The following is a 14873-nucleotide window of genomic DNA, read 5'->3' on the forward strand; positions in this document are numbered from 1 at the left end:
AGATTCCTATAATTTTTATTTTGTAGAAGCTAAACATAGAAGCTCAGAGTAACTGTCATATATAGTCAGTAGGTTTAACAATCGCCTTAATTATACAGCAAATGATAGCTATCTTATGGTTTTAGTCACATGCAAGACAGTAGTAATCAGGTCAGACTCTATTAGACAAAGTTGAAATCACTGAAAACTAGGGCTACTGAGCATAAAGAAAAACATTTCAAATCTTTTATTTCCTAAATATTAAGGAAAAGCTATATCATGGCAGAAACAGGTTCATTAATGAAGTTAATGAGCGCATTAACTCACCCAAAGTGATCATCTTTCTTACAGATTGAGTGGATGATTCTCCATCTCCTCTAGGATGAAATTCAACTCCTCAGCCTGGTTTGTTAGAAGACTACCTTTCTAACCTGATTCTCAGCACAGGTCTTCCATCCAGTGGTTCTGAAGAAACTCTTTCCTACTTCCTTGATGTGGGAAACCCTTACAAGACTCCTGAGAGCTCTGCTAGGGCTATTACTATGGTCTTTGCCCAAAACATGTTCCTACCCTTCTCCTTGGTTCTTATCTCAAACATTATTTAGTTCTGGAGGCTGAGGGTCCAAAATCAAGTGCTAGTCAATTTGCCTTCTGATGAGAGCTATCATCCTGGCTTCTTTCTAAAGTTGGCCTGGGGCCAGAGGATACTTTGAGAGGCTTGGTCTTGAGGTCATGGGTCAAGGTGAGGGTCTGGAGGATGGGAGGTGAAAATGGTTGGAGTGAAGTATGGAGAGCGTTCTCTGAGGTTGGAAGAGCTCTTCCATACGAGGCCTCCAGAGGTGAAACAGGGTCTCTGATGGGTGCATAGGAGCCTTGCATGCCTCAGAGGTGGGACTGGGAAGCTCAGCTTAGGGTTTAAGACCTGAGAGCTTAGGCCTGTGAGTTTTAGGGAAACACGTGGCTTAGACAAGCAGCCTATTGGGGTGACTAGGGTGGGATGAATGAAGGCCTTAGTGCCTTCTCTGATTAATCTGCAGTGTCTGAGGGTCCTGACCTTGGAACTTGTGCACGGACTTTAAGAAGCAACAGCACATATGTAAGAGGGAGTTCATCCTGAGTCTACTAGGTGGGGCCTTAGAGGACACAAAACTCAGTCTAGAGAGAAACAAAGGAATGTGCCCTAGTGTTGTAAGCTTCCTTTCTATTAAAAGGTTTAGCATACTGGGCTATGATGAATGCCTTTATTCCCTCATAGACTTTGAATTGCTTTGGGCAGGAACTGGGTTTTGTGCATTTTCTTTCCTCCAGCCCCAGTGCCTGTGCAACTCTGGGCAGTGATAAACATTTGTCGAATGATATTGAATCTGTAAGCCTCATTTTAGACTAGAAGCTTTTGTGTGGTAGATTTTTCTTTTACCACAAACCGAAAAATTGCATCTTAGTATAATTACCAGGTAATTACTCAAATCAATAATTTCATATAAGAAGAACAAATTCTTAGAAGACTCAGATAAGGCCACGAGATTGGCAGGAAATGAAAGCTTTGAGTGTAATCCCTCATATTTTGGGTGCGTGAAAATGGTAAGATATCAGAATTTCCTTTATTTGCTTTTAATTTCTGGTACAACAAGTGTCAGCTTATTCATGCCTCTTGGGATAATTTCCCCTCCCGTCCTTTATCTTATCGTGTGAGGCAAATTTGGGTAGAATACATATATTTTGCATTAACCAGGAGACTTTGCCCAGCATTTGATCAGATGTTGAAGGGAGGATCCGCTGGTCCAATGACAAGGGTGTTGCTGGCACCCAGGAGCGCCCGTGTTGGGGCAGGGATCCCTGCAGGCGGTTTTGGCTTCCGCAGTAGGAACGCGCCAAGCATTGTCTGCGAGGAAGACCCTACTGAGCTTTGCGCGAAAGGCGTGGCAGCCGGGGGCGGGGGAGGGGCGTGGGAGAGCTGGCAGAGAGGGGGTGGCCTGGACAGCTTTCCCGCGAGCGAGCACCCGGCGCGGCTTCCGAGAAGCCTAAGGGCAGTCTTGGGCAGCTCCCCAGAGCTTCTCGCGGTGATAAAACTTGAGAAAAAACGAGGAGGGGCGTCTCCGCGTCTCCCGAGTCCAATCCTGTCTCAGGAGTGAAAACGCCCTCCGGCACGCAAACCTGAAAAAGTCCCGGGCGACGTAACGAGCAGCTGAAAGAAGTGCACCTCCGCTCCGCCGCACCTCGGCGGGCTCTGGTCTCTTACGTCCCGCCCGGTGCCTGCGTCCTCCTCTCCGGCCCCGCACCCCGATGGCTGCCGCCGGGCCCCAGAGCTCCCTGCGCGGAGCTCTCTGCAGGCAGCTACTGCTGACCCTTGTGGTGAGTGGAGCCCGGGCGGGGTGGGGCGCGACCACCTACCCGGAGCCGGGAGGCGGCAGGGGGTCGAATGGGCCCTGGTCCTGCAGGGGGAGCGGTGGGGGGAAGCCGACCGAAAGGTGACATCCGCGGCTCAGCTCCATCTTGGGGGTGGGGGCGGGCGGGGCACAGACGAGCCAGATTCGGGGTCTGAGGGATGAGGATGGGAAACGAGTCCTCAGTCAGTTCCGGACTGAGGGTTTTGTTTCGGACTTGTTCGATTGTTTGAATTACGGGATGGGCTTCCGCTTCGCTGAGCTCTCTCGTGCGCCGTGGCGAGTGGGCCGGCTTGGGGTTCGCGCTCCTTTCCTGGCTCCTAGGGCTGGTGATGATGGTTGGGGTGGGTTTGGGTCGAGAGCGAAGAAGAGTGTTGGGTTAGGTTTGGAGGAGCCCTGAGTGAGTTACAGGGGCTGACCCCCTACCCCAGGGTCCCCTGGGATGGGGACGCTGGTGAGAGGAGGGGTTGGAGCGGTTCCCCTGGGTGCCGGCGTTGAGTTACCTCTGAAAAATGGCTTCCAGGTTTTGCCTCCGTTGAAGCAACTCACCTGAGCGGTCCACCAGCGCTGGCCACCCGGAGTATACCTGGGGCGCGAGGCGTGCGCGGCTCCATTAGGGATGGGGATTGGGTCGGCGGTGTGATGGGGGAGTTGGGTGGGGCTGAGGGGATAGAATCAGGCTGAGAGGAGTGTTGGGAGAGGCGTGGGATTGGGTGGTTCTTTGTCCGGCTCCAGGAAGGACTGCGCAAGCCCAGAGCCCAGCCTGGGGGTCTTCTATGCCCAGGAAACCTTAGACCCAAGATGAGATCCACCCCGAGAGGAAGGTACGGACAAGTCTCGGAGAACTCGCGATACACAAAACGAAAAATCGGGAATTCTGTGCGATTACGCGGAGCTGCGGGCGAGACCACGGCTGCGCTCAAGACGTGCTCTGGAAAGAAGCTGCGAACTCCCGACTGCCCCGCGCTTGGTCCGGTGGCGAGAGGACCAGCCTGGCTCGGGAGCACGTCGACTCTGGCTACTTGGATTCTTGCTGCTCTCAGCCCCCAAGCAGGGCGTGTGGGTGCCAGCTTTGACTCTTTGAATCATCGAGTTATGAATAATGGTTTAGTAGTTATGACCTAAGATATATTTATGGACAAGAAATTGTACAGATGAGGGCGTCGACCTGTCAGGCAGCTGTTCCAACAAAATGAGCTGATGAAATGACTCTTTACAAGTGGGAACTGCTCTCAAAGTGCGCTCTTTTGTGATATCTTTGAAAGTGTTTCCAGCTAATATGTTTAAAAGCATGAATTTAGTGTTTTGTGTTTTCCCTGCGAAAGGAATCCCGGAATGGGGAGAAGAAAACAGCGGAGGTGCTGTGTTCTCAAGATTTCTCGTGTATTCGCTGGAGGGGAGGGCGTGGAATGCGAGTATCTGTCCGGGTGGCGGGGTGTGGTGGTGGGAGTACTGGGGCGCGGCAAGGCAGGAAAGTGCCTGTACATCTAAACAGGGATAGCATCAGCTTTAGTGTATGACTTCCTTTAGGATTATTTTTTAAAAGAATTTCCTAAAGTTTAGATTAAATGGTCTGTCTGGAGACTTGTATACTAGAGAGTGTATATAGAATAATTTCTTTCACCTGCAATCCCCAGTTTACAGACAACTTCAATTTCTGTCCAGACGGATAAATTAAGACTTCTGTTGACCATCCTATATCTGTATTTCCTTTTGACTCCTAGGACTCTTTGGTATAATATTAAAGGCATAACATTTTAGAAAGGCAGTTTTCATTTTATGGACCCCTTAATGGATTTCTCAAAGACAATTCCTTGTTTGAAGTGAGCTCTTCAACAGAAAACTGAGACTTTTAAGGTGTTAGCTTTCCCACTGAGCTGCCCCATAGGTTGTGGAATCTTCCCTTCTGCACTTTTCTCCTGAATCTGCATCCCTTTCCCACCTTTCTATCCTCAGTATACTCCAAACTGCTACAATTAACTACAATTCCTAATCATCCTTCCATACACATATACAAAGAAAAGGAAGAAAGGAGAGGGGGAAACTAGAAAAGAAACGTGTCAGATCATCCCATTATTGTTGAAAGCACTGAGTATCTCTTAAAATGTTTCTCCTTTTAAAGTAGCAAAATTGTTAGGAATGGTGAAAACTAATTCACATTAGCTCAGTTGCTCAGATGTCTTCTGCCCTGTTATAAATAATGAGATCCTTTTATATGTGTGTTGAATATTGTTTGCCATATCAAATCCACTTTGGGAATTATATTTACTATTATATATTATAAATGGTATGTACTTGGACATGGTTAATCTATCACTTGCTAAAAGGGCTCTTCAAAAGGAATTAAAATAGTATTTTTCTTTATAACATAACATGCTTTTCCCCTTGGAGTATGTGAAATTCTGCCTGCAACCTATGTTGACAAACGGGCATTCTATCTTTTCAGACTTTATAGCATTTGAGAATAATGTGACTCCTTTAACAGACTTTTTTGTTATTATTGTTCTTGATAACATTTGACATATTCAATATTTAAAATAAAAGTGAGTATAATACTTTCTATTACCTTTTGCATTAGTGGGGAAAAAAGCTTAGGACAAATAAAATAAGTAAATGCGAACTAGTTTATTTCAAAACCACCATCTTAAGGAAGTCAGAGCTGTAGTATATATTTATATCAGTTCATTATCACCAACCTTCTTTAATGGAGATTATTGGTGCTCATATTGAGATACAGCTAAATGGTGCAGCACTCTCTGAGTCACTAAATACATGTAAGCTGTGCACATTTTTGGGCCCTGTTGTAATCCTTGTGGCAGTTGCCATCCCATATATGGCATCTCTGGTGACCTGCAGCTAATCATACTTTCCATTTAACTAGAATCCCATCATACAGAGTTTGGTTAGAAAGAAATTTAGTAGAATCATCAAAGCACTGAGAATACAGAAAGGTAAATCCTACAATTCAGGGTGGTAAGAACTTGAAAGTAAGATTTCCGTCTCTAAGATGGCAAGTGTCCACAGGAGAAACGACGAATTGAAAATTCTGTAACCGATATGCTCAGTCAAGATCTCCTTTATGTTTCAGATACTCTATAAATTTCTGTTCTTTGGCTTCTTTTTCCTCTATTGAAAAAGGTGTTATTTTAGAAAGCCTACCTTGCCTATTCACTCTAAAATTGAACAACAGCACAAAAATGAAACACTGACACGTATGCCTGTGTTTTCACTCTCCCTTTGGCATTAGATAGTTCTATCAGGATTTAATGATTTGTATGATAAGCTTTCTATGATACAATTAATACAATTTGGACAGTACTGTAAAGTGAAACAAAGCAATTCATTTTTCCCAGACTAGAGTAGATAATACTTTATATTATCATTTTTTAAAACTTAATTTGTTACATTTTAATTTAAAGTTGCTCGCAACTCTAAGTTTTATGTCAGATATTTAAAGTTGTCCTGGAGGGTTCTTCATTAAAATAAATTCTTTTATAGCTCAAATAGTCAATCCATAATTCATTAATCTTTAAAATTTTTTTTGTATGTTGTATTTTTTTGTTGTTGGGCACTAATTTGTACAAAAGTTACTTTTAAAATACCTTTAAAAGTCATTAGCTCATCATTGCTAATTAATGGTGGTTTTATTTTATTTTATGTTTTTACTTTATTTTCAGTAATATATGCAGTCCCCACAAACATAGTATCAAATTTCTTTATAATTCAGGAAACATGGCATAACTGAAATCTATATATGAATATCATCCTTTCCAATATCCCTTATATTAATGAATTAATTGTACCTGCTTTCCAGTGATGTACTATACAGCGACAAAGATGAATGGGCTGCTGCTATATATTCAGCATGGATCTATTTCACAAACATAATTTGAGGAAAGAAATCAAGTTGCATATAATTGGCATATGACTACATATATTTAAAGCCTAAAGTTGGCAAAACAAACCAATTTTCTTTAGGGATACATACTCATGGGATAAAATTAAGCAGAAATAGGGAAATAAATGATTTACAAAAACATATCATTCATTATTGATATTTGGAGAGGTTGAAGTCAAGAAGAAAATGCAGTTAGGGAGAGTTATATAGGGACTTTGAAAATAATAGTAATGTTTTATTTCTTAACTTTGAAGGTAAGTGCCCTAGTGTTTCTTTTATTATTTCTTAAAATACACGTGTACTTAGAATATATCTTATGAAGAACAGTTAAAAAAGGAAAAAGAAACAAGCAATATAGAGGATTAGCAAAACCAATGCTATCATTTGAAAGTATAGACCAACCTGCTATGACTGAACAAGTGAAAAATAGAGAAGGCACAGATAAGACAATATTAGGAATAAAAAGAGGCACAGTTGTGGAGAGGACAGATGTTTTAAAAAGTAGATAATAATATTAATATATTATTCTAATTCATTTGAAAAGAGACAAAATAGGCAATTTTCTACAAGATACAAATTACCAACGTTGACTCGAGGAGGTATACAAACTGTAAATAGACTTATAAAGACACTGAATTGGAAGCCAAATGTCTCCACATACACACACTGTCATATCCATCAAGCCCAGACCTGAGATGGGTGAATTTTTCCATAATTATATGGAACAGATAATCTCTACCTTATATACATTGTTTCAAAGAACAGAAAAAAGTGGAACTCTCCCTAACTCATTTTATGAGGATGGTATGAAGTTGAAAAGTAGTAGCCTGATCTTACTTGTGAACATATATTTGAAATACTAAAATAAGTGGCAGCAAACAAAACCAATAATATATTTTTAAATATGTAAGGGCCTATTTATGGAATTTCAGTTCCATTCCATTCATCTATATGTTTGTCCTGACACTAGTACCACTCTGCCTTGATTATTGTTTTTTATAGTAAGTTTTGAAATTGGGAAATCTTTCAACTTTGTTCTTTTTCAAGTTTATTTGGGTCTTTGGGTCCCTTGCATTTCCTCAAGGATTGATTTTTAATTTCTGCAAAAAATGTTATTTGGGATTTCAATAGGGAGTGCATTGAATTTGTTAGATGAATTTTGGTAATACGTCTTTTAATCTGTGAAGGTGGGATATCTATTGTGACTAGAATTGTTTGCTTAATTTTGTTTTCAGATTTTTTTATTGCTAGTATATAGGAACACAATCGGTTTTTGTATGTTGATCTTGTATCCTGCAACCTTGCTGAAACCACTTATTATTTTTTTGATAGTTTTTAGTGGATTCCTTAGGATTTTCTATGTACAAGATCATATCATTTGAAAATAGAGACTATTTTATTTCTTCTTTCCCAATCTGGATGCCTTTAATTTTATTTGTGTGTGTGTGTAATTACCCTGGCTAGAACCTCCAGTACAATGTTGAATAGAGGTGGTGAGAGTAGGCATCATTGTCTTGTTCTTTATGTCAGAGGAAAGCATTCAGTCTTTCTCTGTTAAGTAGGATGTTTTTCATAGATGCCCTTTATCACATTGAGCAAAATCTCTTGAATTCCTAGTTTGTTGAAAGTTTTTAATTGTAAGTCGGTGTTGGATTTTGTCAATTGCTTGCATCTATTGAGATGATCATATGGCTTTGTTCTTTATTCTTTTCTAAAAACTATGTTATTGAGGTGAAATGGACACACAAAAAGCTGTGCATATTCAATGTACACCAATTGATGAGCTTGGAGATAAGTATGTACCCATGAGAACATCATCACCATCTATCCCATAAACATATCCATTACCTCCAAGTTTCCTCTCACCTTCTTTATATATTATTATTATTTTCTTTTGGTAAGAACACTTAGCATAAGATTTACTCTCAGCAAAAATTTTAAGTATACAATACAGTATTGCTAGCTGTAGATCTCTAGGACTTAATATATCTTGCATATCTAAAACTTAGTTCTTTATTCTATACTGTATTAATGTGACCATTTTTTCCTAGGTCTTCAGTTTTGCTTGTGAAGCTTGCAAAAAGGTGATATTTCATATACCTTCCAAACTAGAGGCAGACAAAGTGGTTGGCAGAGGTGAGCAATTTCAAAACAGTGTTTTTTTGTTTTTGTTTTTGTTGTTTTTTGCGGTACACGGGCCCCTCACTGTTGTGTCCTCTCCCGTTGCGGAGCACAGGCTCCGGAGGCGCAGGCTCAGCAGCCATGGCTCACGGGCCCAGCCGCTCCGCGGCATGTGGGATCTTCCTGGACCAGGGCACAAACCCGTGTCCCCTGCATCAGCAGGCGGACTCTCAACCACTGCGCCACGAGGGAAGCCCAAAACAGTGTTTTTAAAACAGAAATTTAATTTACTTATGCTGGAAAGAGCATGTTATCCAATCTTTGCCTTTTGGAATTAGCCGGAACCAATAATTAGATACAAGTCAAGTTTAAAATATATGTTCTGTTCTTTAGAACTCTATAGAATTCTGTCATCGATTCTAATGAACATGTGCTAATCCGTGCTTTTGTAGTCACTTATGTTTTAACAGTAAAAATTACATAAAGAATTACATGTAGAATGTAGCCCTTTCATTACTCTAGGATTCTAAGCACTGGAGAGATATAGGTAAGGACCTGAGAGAATCAGAGCGGTATTTTTATCAATGCCATAGCTGCAGTGAGAAATATAACAAGGTGAACTATGCCATTCAAAACTGCGCTTAATCAGCCATTTGCACACTTGAGAAGTTAGGGAACCTCAACCTTTCCCAACAGCTGGGAAGCTCTGTCCAGGTGGACTTTCCCTGTGGTACAGGGAACTTTGGAGGAAAAGCATCATGTTTTTTTCAGAGATATAGCTTGTCCCAGAGACGCCACATTAATTTTCAACAGTGTCCCATTTCTGGGAAGGAAGAAAGGAGAGGATGTAAAGAGAAGTCGGGGATGTTCCTCCAGGGGAATAGACCAGAGGTTATCACTCTGCTAAAAATGTGAACACGAGAGAAATGTGTCATCACTTCTAAAGATGTTCACTTCATTTTGACTTAACGTTTCCATCTGTGACAGATTTGGATTAAAGTGAAAACACTATACATGGGTAACATGAATCTTTTGAGATGATATTACTTAAGTGAGTATTAGGTTATTACTTAAGTGTGTATTAATGTATCAGTTTGGTCTCTGTCAAAGCAGATAGTGGACGAATGGGATGGATTTGATACTTTTGATATAAGTATCAAAACACTTGTATGATACTTATATTTTATGACTTTTCACTTGGGAAAATTTCCAGGGGGAGAGGATTCCACATAGCATTTCACTGGGGAGCCCGGGAAAGCAAGGAACAGGAACACAAAGGGAACTCTGGGCCCCTGGGGCGTTGGTGAGGGTCGGGGTGGGGGGTGGGGGAGATGTGACAGAAAAGCGCTAGTGGAAAGAATTTAAAGATTTTTCTTACTTGACTGTTTGCCAAACTCATACACTCTGTCACTCTTTGTGTGAAACTTCTGGCTTAACACAGGTGTATCTTAAAAGACTCAGACTATATTGTTAAGGAAAACTTTTCTGTTTGTTTATCCAGCTGTGTGGGCGGGCATGTAGCTCAGCTTTGTCATGATTGCAACACACAGACGTCTTTAATAGGAAGATCATTTTCATAAGCCTCTTAGAAGCATATAAAGGTTTAAAAAACCTTATTTAATACAAATATACAATCCAGAATTGTCATTTTTTTAACAGAGAAAGTATTATCACTTAAAAAAATACATGTAAAGAGTCTTAAGATATTTGATAAATGCAGAGTGATTGGTTCATTTCATTTCACTTCAGGATTTTGAAGAAGATTGTATAAATTATTTTAACACTGTTTTTCTTTTTGCTTGTGTTTCTTACGTTACAACTTGGAAATTCCTACTTGCAGTTAATTTGAAAGAGTGCCTCGGATCTGCAGACCACATCCAATCCAGTGATCCTGATTTCAGAGTTCTAGAAGATGGGTCAGTATACACAGCCCATGCTGTTGTGTTGTCTGATGAGAAAAGATCTTTCACCATATGGCTTTCTGACTCAAAGAAACAGACACAGAAAGAGATTCCTGTGCTCCTGGAACATCAGAAGAAGGTATTCAAAGTACATTGATATTTTCAGGCATGTTTTTCTTCTCATTTAAATACTCTCATTAAAGGTTGCAAAGAAGACAAAAGAAAAAATAGGCTTTATTTTCTTTATCTTTTCTCTTCCTTCTGTTTGCTTTCCCTTCCTTCCTCCTCCCTTCCCTCCTTCTCCTTCCCTTTTCAACACTGATTAGACATTGGATCTTACTTTGTTAAATCTAAATGACACCTCCTCTGTGAAGGTTTCTTCCACCTCTAAAGTCTACTTGCTTTTGTGTGCCAGTGTCAGTTTGGTTATCCCTCTGTTGTAGCATTGGGCATTTTTTATTAGCACAAACAATTTACCTGTCGTTGTTGAAGGGCACGAATCAATCCCTTTTGTGTTTATAGCCTCATTTACACCAGACCCATAGTCAATAGGTACATGTTAAATTAATATTAAGTGCAGTAGTTCCCAGTGAATAAGAGGTTGATTTCAAGTGCCACAGTGATTCTGATGTTAAAATAGGATGGAAATCCTGGAGTATGTATGCGTCTGAATGGTATTAGCCACCACTCAGTGATTGTTGACTGTAGTTCTAAATTCCGTGTCATGAGGAATGCCGTTGTGAAAGTACTCACTGGATTACAACTAATCGATGTGAAGTGTATTAATGAAAAAGTCATCTAAATGCTTAAATGACTGCTTAGATGGAAATCACTAAAAACTCCAATAGTACTTTCTACAGTGATGGAAATGTTCTGTAATCTGCACTGTGTGATATGGTCACCCAATATTAATGGCTACTGCTACTTAGCATGTGGCTAGTACAACTGAAGGGTGGAATTTATATTTTATTTAATTCTAATTAGTTTAAATAGTCACACGGGCTTGTGGCTACCATATTGGACAGTGCAGGTAGAGTGTTCAGGCAATGAAGAACATGCATTATCTCACTATAGTTCACCTGAGAGCATGAGGTTTTAGCAGAAAGAACAAGTAAATGCTGTCTATAGATTGTCTGAAAGAGGATGTGTTCTCCATCTCATTTTGGGATGGAACAGGAAGAACTGAGAGTACAGTGATAATTTTCCTAACCTGAAAGTATGGTCAGTGTTGTAAAGGTATGTGAAATTAAATTCTTTGGTTCATGAAACCTTTAAAGTCTGGATACATTCTTTCTTATCCTTCTAACACAAAGAAGACCTTATTATCTGGTCTTTAGTTTCAGCATGGAAATTCCTGACACTGAGCCTCCAGAGAGGTGTTAGATTTATGGTCCATCCACTGTTTTACAATGAAGTAGGCTGTGATGCTTTTGTTTATTGTTAATTTTCTTTCTCTAAATTCAGGTACTGAGGAAGAGACACACTAAAGAGACTGTTCTCAGGCGTTCCAAGAGGAGATGGGCCCCTATCCCCTGCTCAATGCAAGAGAATTCCTTGGGCCCTTTCCCTTTGTTCCTTCAACAGGTAGGTTTTCCATTCCTTCTGATTGGGATTGCTAAATTAGTTCCAAGAGTCTGTTTTGTCCAGGTTTTAATAACTCTTTAAACATTTAAAAATCAACAGATTTGATTGAAGATATTCATGGAGAGTCATAAAAGTACATAAAATGGGAAAATCACTAAAAAGCTAATAATGAGAAAAACTAGAAAATCACTAAAAAACTAATAATAATAATATGAGAAAGACTCTACAGCCACTAAATGATCTTTATTAGTTTATTCATTCACTTAGCAGCCGGCTATAGAGCACCTACCCTGTCCTGTGGAAGGCACTGCTCTAAGTACTGAAGCTAGAAATACATTTAGTCATGGCCTTTGCTGTCATGTATTTTATGAGTCTAGTGAGGAAGACAGAAGTAGGCAAATGATTGCAATACTGCATGACGAGTGCTGAGATGGGGCTGGGTCGGGGTGATTTGAGAATTCATGGGCTGAAATGCTGTAAAAAACAGAAAAAAGACTTAGAGGGGGAGGCATCTGAGCTAAAGCCTGAAGGATGGGAGAGTGTCATGCAGGTAAGTCACTGTGGAAGAAGAGAGGGGGACAGAGGTGCAAGCAAGCATGGCTCCTCGCGGGAGCTCACAGAGCTTAGTCTTCCTGTGTGTGATGGGCGTGGAGCAGGGAGATGGGGCAGAAGAGGCAGGTAGGGTCCACCCAGAACTGGCCAGGTGTGCTCTGCTAGATAGTTTAACTTTTTCCTAAAAACAAGACGTTTTTAAGCAGGGTCAGGTTTACTTTGCATAAAGATCCAAATGGAATATACACAATGGAAATAACGACTGAGTTGAGGCTATGGCATTATGCTTGCCTTTTTCCCTTACATTTCTATTACTGTGGTTGATGTTTAATACCAGTGGTGCCACCTGTGTCCTACTTGTTTATGTTTTTAACTATGCTTCCAGTGTCTTTCACACTTGTAGAAAATTCTATCCAGTTCTGGACCCTGGTTTCTTCTCTTAGATTATTGTACTTTAAGCACTGGTGAAAGCGTATTAAGAAATGACTTCTGTTTACCAAACTTATACTGGTCAGAGGTAATTTTGGTCTTTGCGCTGTTAAACCAGTCACCACTTCTAGTCCTCATTTCCTTGTCGTGTGTCCATTTGATTTAGCCGACCTGTCCCTCCTTCACGTCGCTTCTAGGACAACATTCACCTAGTTTTCCACTTTTCTCACTGGCCACTCCTTCTTAGTATGTTTCGCTGGTTCTTCTTCATTCCCACATCCTCCTAACCCTCTCCACCCTGACCCCTCAGTCTCTAAATTTGGAGAGCTCCAGGGCTCAGACTATGAACCTTGTGTAATGTTTATTTATATTCACTCTCTCGGTGATCTCATCCAGCCTCATAGCTTTAAGTATTTTTTTTTTTTTTTTGCGGTACGCGGGCCTCTCACTGTTGTGGCGTCTCCCGTTGCGGAGCACAGGCTCCGGACGTGCAGGCTCAGCGGCCATGGCTCACGGGCCCAGCTGCTCCGCGGCATGTGGGATCTTCCCGGACCGGGGCACGAACCCGTGTCCCCTGCATCGGCAGGCAGACTCTCAACCACTGTGCCATCAGGGAAGCCCCTAAGTACTTTTTATACATTGGAAACTTAAGACTTCATATCTCCAGCCCAAGTTGCCTAATTAATATTCCCACTTGGAATTTCAGTAGACATTTCAAACTTAACGTATAAAAATCAAATGTTTGCGTTTTCTTATAAAAAATATCCTCCCCTCTCAGTTAATGGCAGCTGCATCCTTTCAGTTCTTGAGGCAGTGGAGTCCATTCGGTAAGGTTTTAGTTGCAGAGAGCACAATTCTCTTTAAGGAATTAACAGAGGGATTTACGATAGTGTATTAAACAGTTTACAGAATTGTTGGGAAGGCTCAAGAAACAAACTTTAGGTTGAATTTTCAGGAACGAATCTCCTATCTACCCCACAGAATCTATAGCCAAGGGACATACTGCTTTCTTCATGATGGGGAAGCCAGTCATTTTAGAACCAGAGTGCCACTGCCATGGTCAGGAAGCTGCACTGGGCAAGGAACCACCACAGGCAGGAAGCTGCTCCTCCAACTGCAGCTCCAAAACAATCTTAACTGCTCCCATCAGTGTTCACAAAAAGATTGATCTATATCCTGTCTCTCAGCATCCACGAAGTCTGTGAAAAACCATTAGAACTTCTGCTGCTGCAGGAAAAAAGAAAAAAAAATTGCACCACAAAGAGTCAGCAAAAACAGTAGAAGCAGCAAAAAGGAGGCATCTGTCTCCCTTATGGCTTCCAAATTTCATGCAAGCACACCTGACTGTCTGTATTTTAATTCAGAACTCTTGTTTCAAGAGACCCTGGAAAAGGGAGAGTTTTTGGTTTGTTTTTATCTGAATCTTTCTAATATCTACACTATGAGAGGACACAGTAGAAGGAGGTGAAATCGATGTTGAGCCCCAATTTACCATATCCATCCATTCTTTATAGTTAAAATTTTAATTCCTGTATTATAATAGGATAAGGATATAGCCACATTTTACCAAGATCTCAAATCATAGTGGCTAAAGCATGACAGAGATTTAGTCCTTTCATGTCAACGTGTGATCTGGTAAAGAGATTCTAATTTGAGAAATCACCAGGGGCCCAGGATTCTTTCCGTTTTAAGCTTGGCCATCCTTCCAGGTTGAAGATGGCTCATCACTGTGTCCCATTGAGGGAACACAACTCCTCCACTTTCTAGAGTACAGTCTGGATCCTGCATGTATTATTATTATTATTATTATTTTGCGGTACACGGGCCTCTCACTGTTGTGGCCTCTCCCGTTGCGGAGCACAGGCTCCGGACGCGCAGGCTCAGCGGCCATGGCTCACGGGCCTAACCGCTCCGCGGCATGTGGGATCTTCCCACACCAGGGCACGAACCCGTGTCCCCTGCATCGGCAGGCGGACTCTCAACCACTGCGCCACCAGGGAAGCCCCTGCATGTATTATTTTTGCA

At 41.3% G+C, this 14873-nt stretch overlaps 1 protein-coding gene across 2 annotated transcripts in view; it reads left to right on the forward strand.

Annotated features, from left to right (window-relative positions):
* Positions 1-1932: 1932 nt before the first annotated feature.
* Positions 1933-14873, forward strand: part of LOC115863557 (desmocollin-3) — a 38883-nt gene continuing 25942 nt past the window's right edge. For both annotated transcript variants that reach the window (XM_030876460.2, XM_060310353.1), the window contains exons 1-4: positions 1933-2331; positions 8313-8397; positions 10223-10422; positions 11748-11867. In XM_030876460.2, the coding sequence (XP_030732320.1) occupies positions 2263-2331; positions 8313-8397; positions 10223-10422; positions 11748-11867 (474 nt within the window). In that variant the 5' untranslated portion in view covers positions 1933-2262. The remainder of the gene's footprint in view (positions 2332-8312; positions 8398-10222; positions 10423-11747; positions 11868-14873) is intronic.

Source organism: Globicephala melas, chromosome 13, assembly GCF_963455315.2.
Source record: "Globicephala melas chromosome 13, mGloMel1.2, whole genome shotgun sequence".
NCBI classification, from domain to species: domain Eukaryota; kingdom Metazoa; phylum Chordata; class Mammalia; order Artiodactyla; family Delphinidae; genus Globicephala; species Globicephala melas.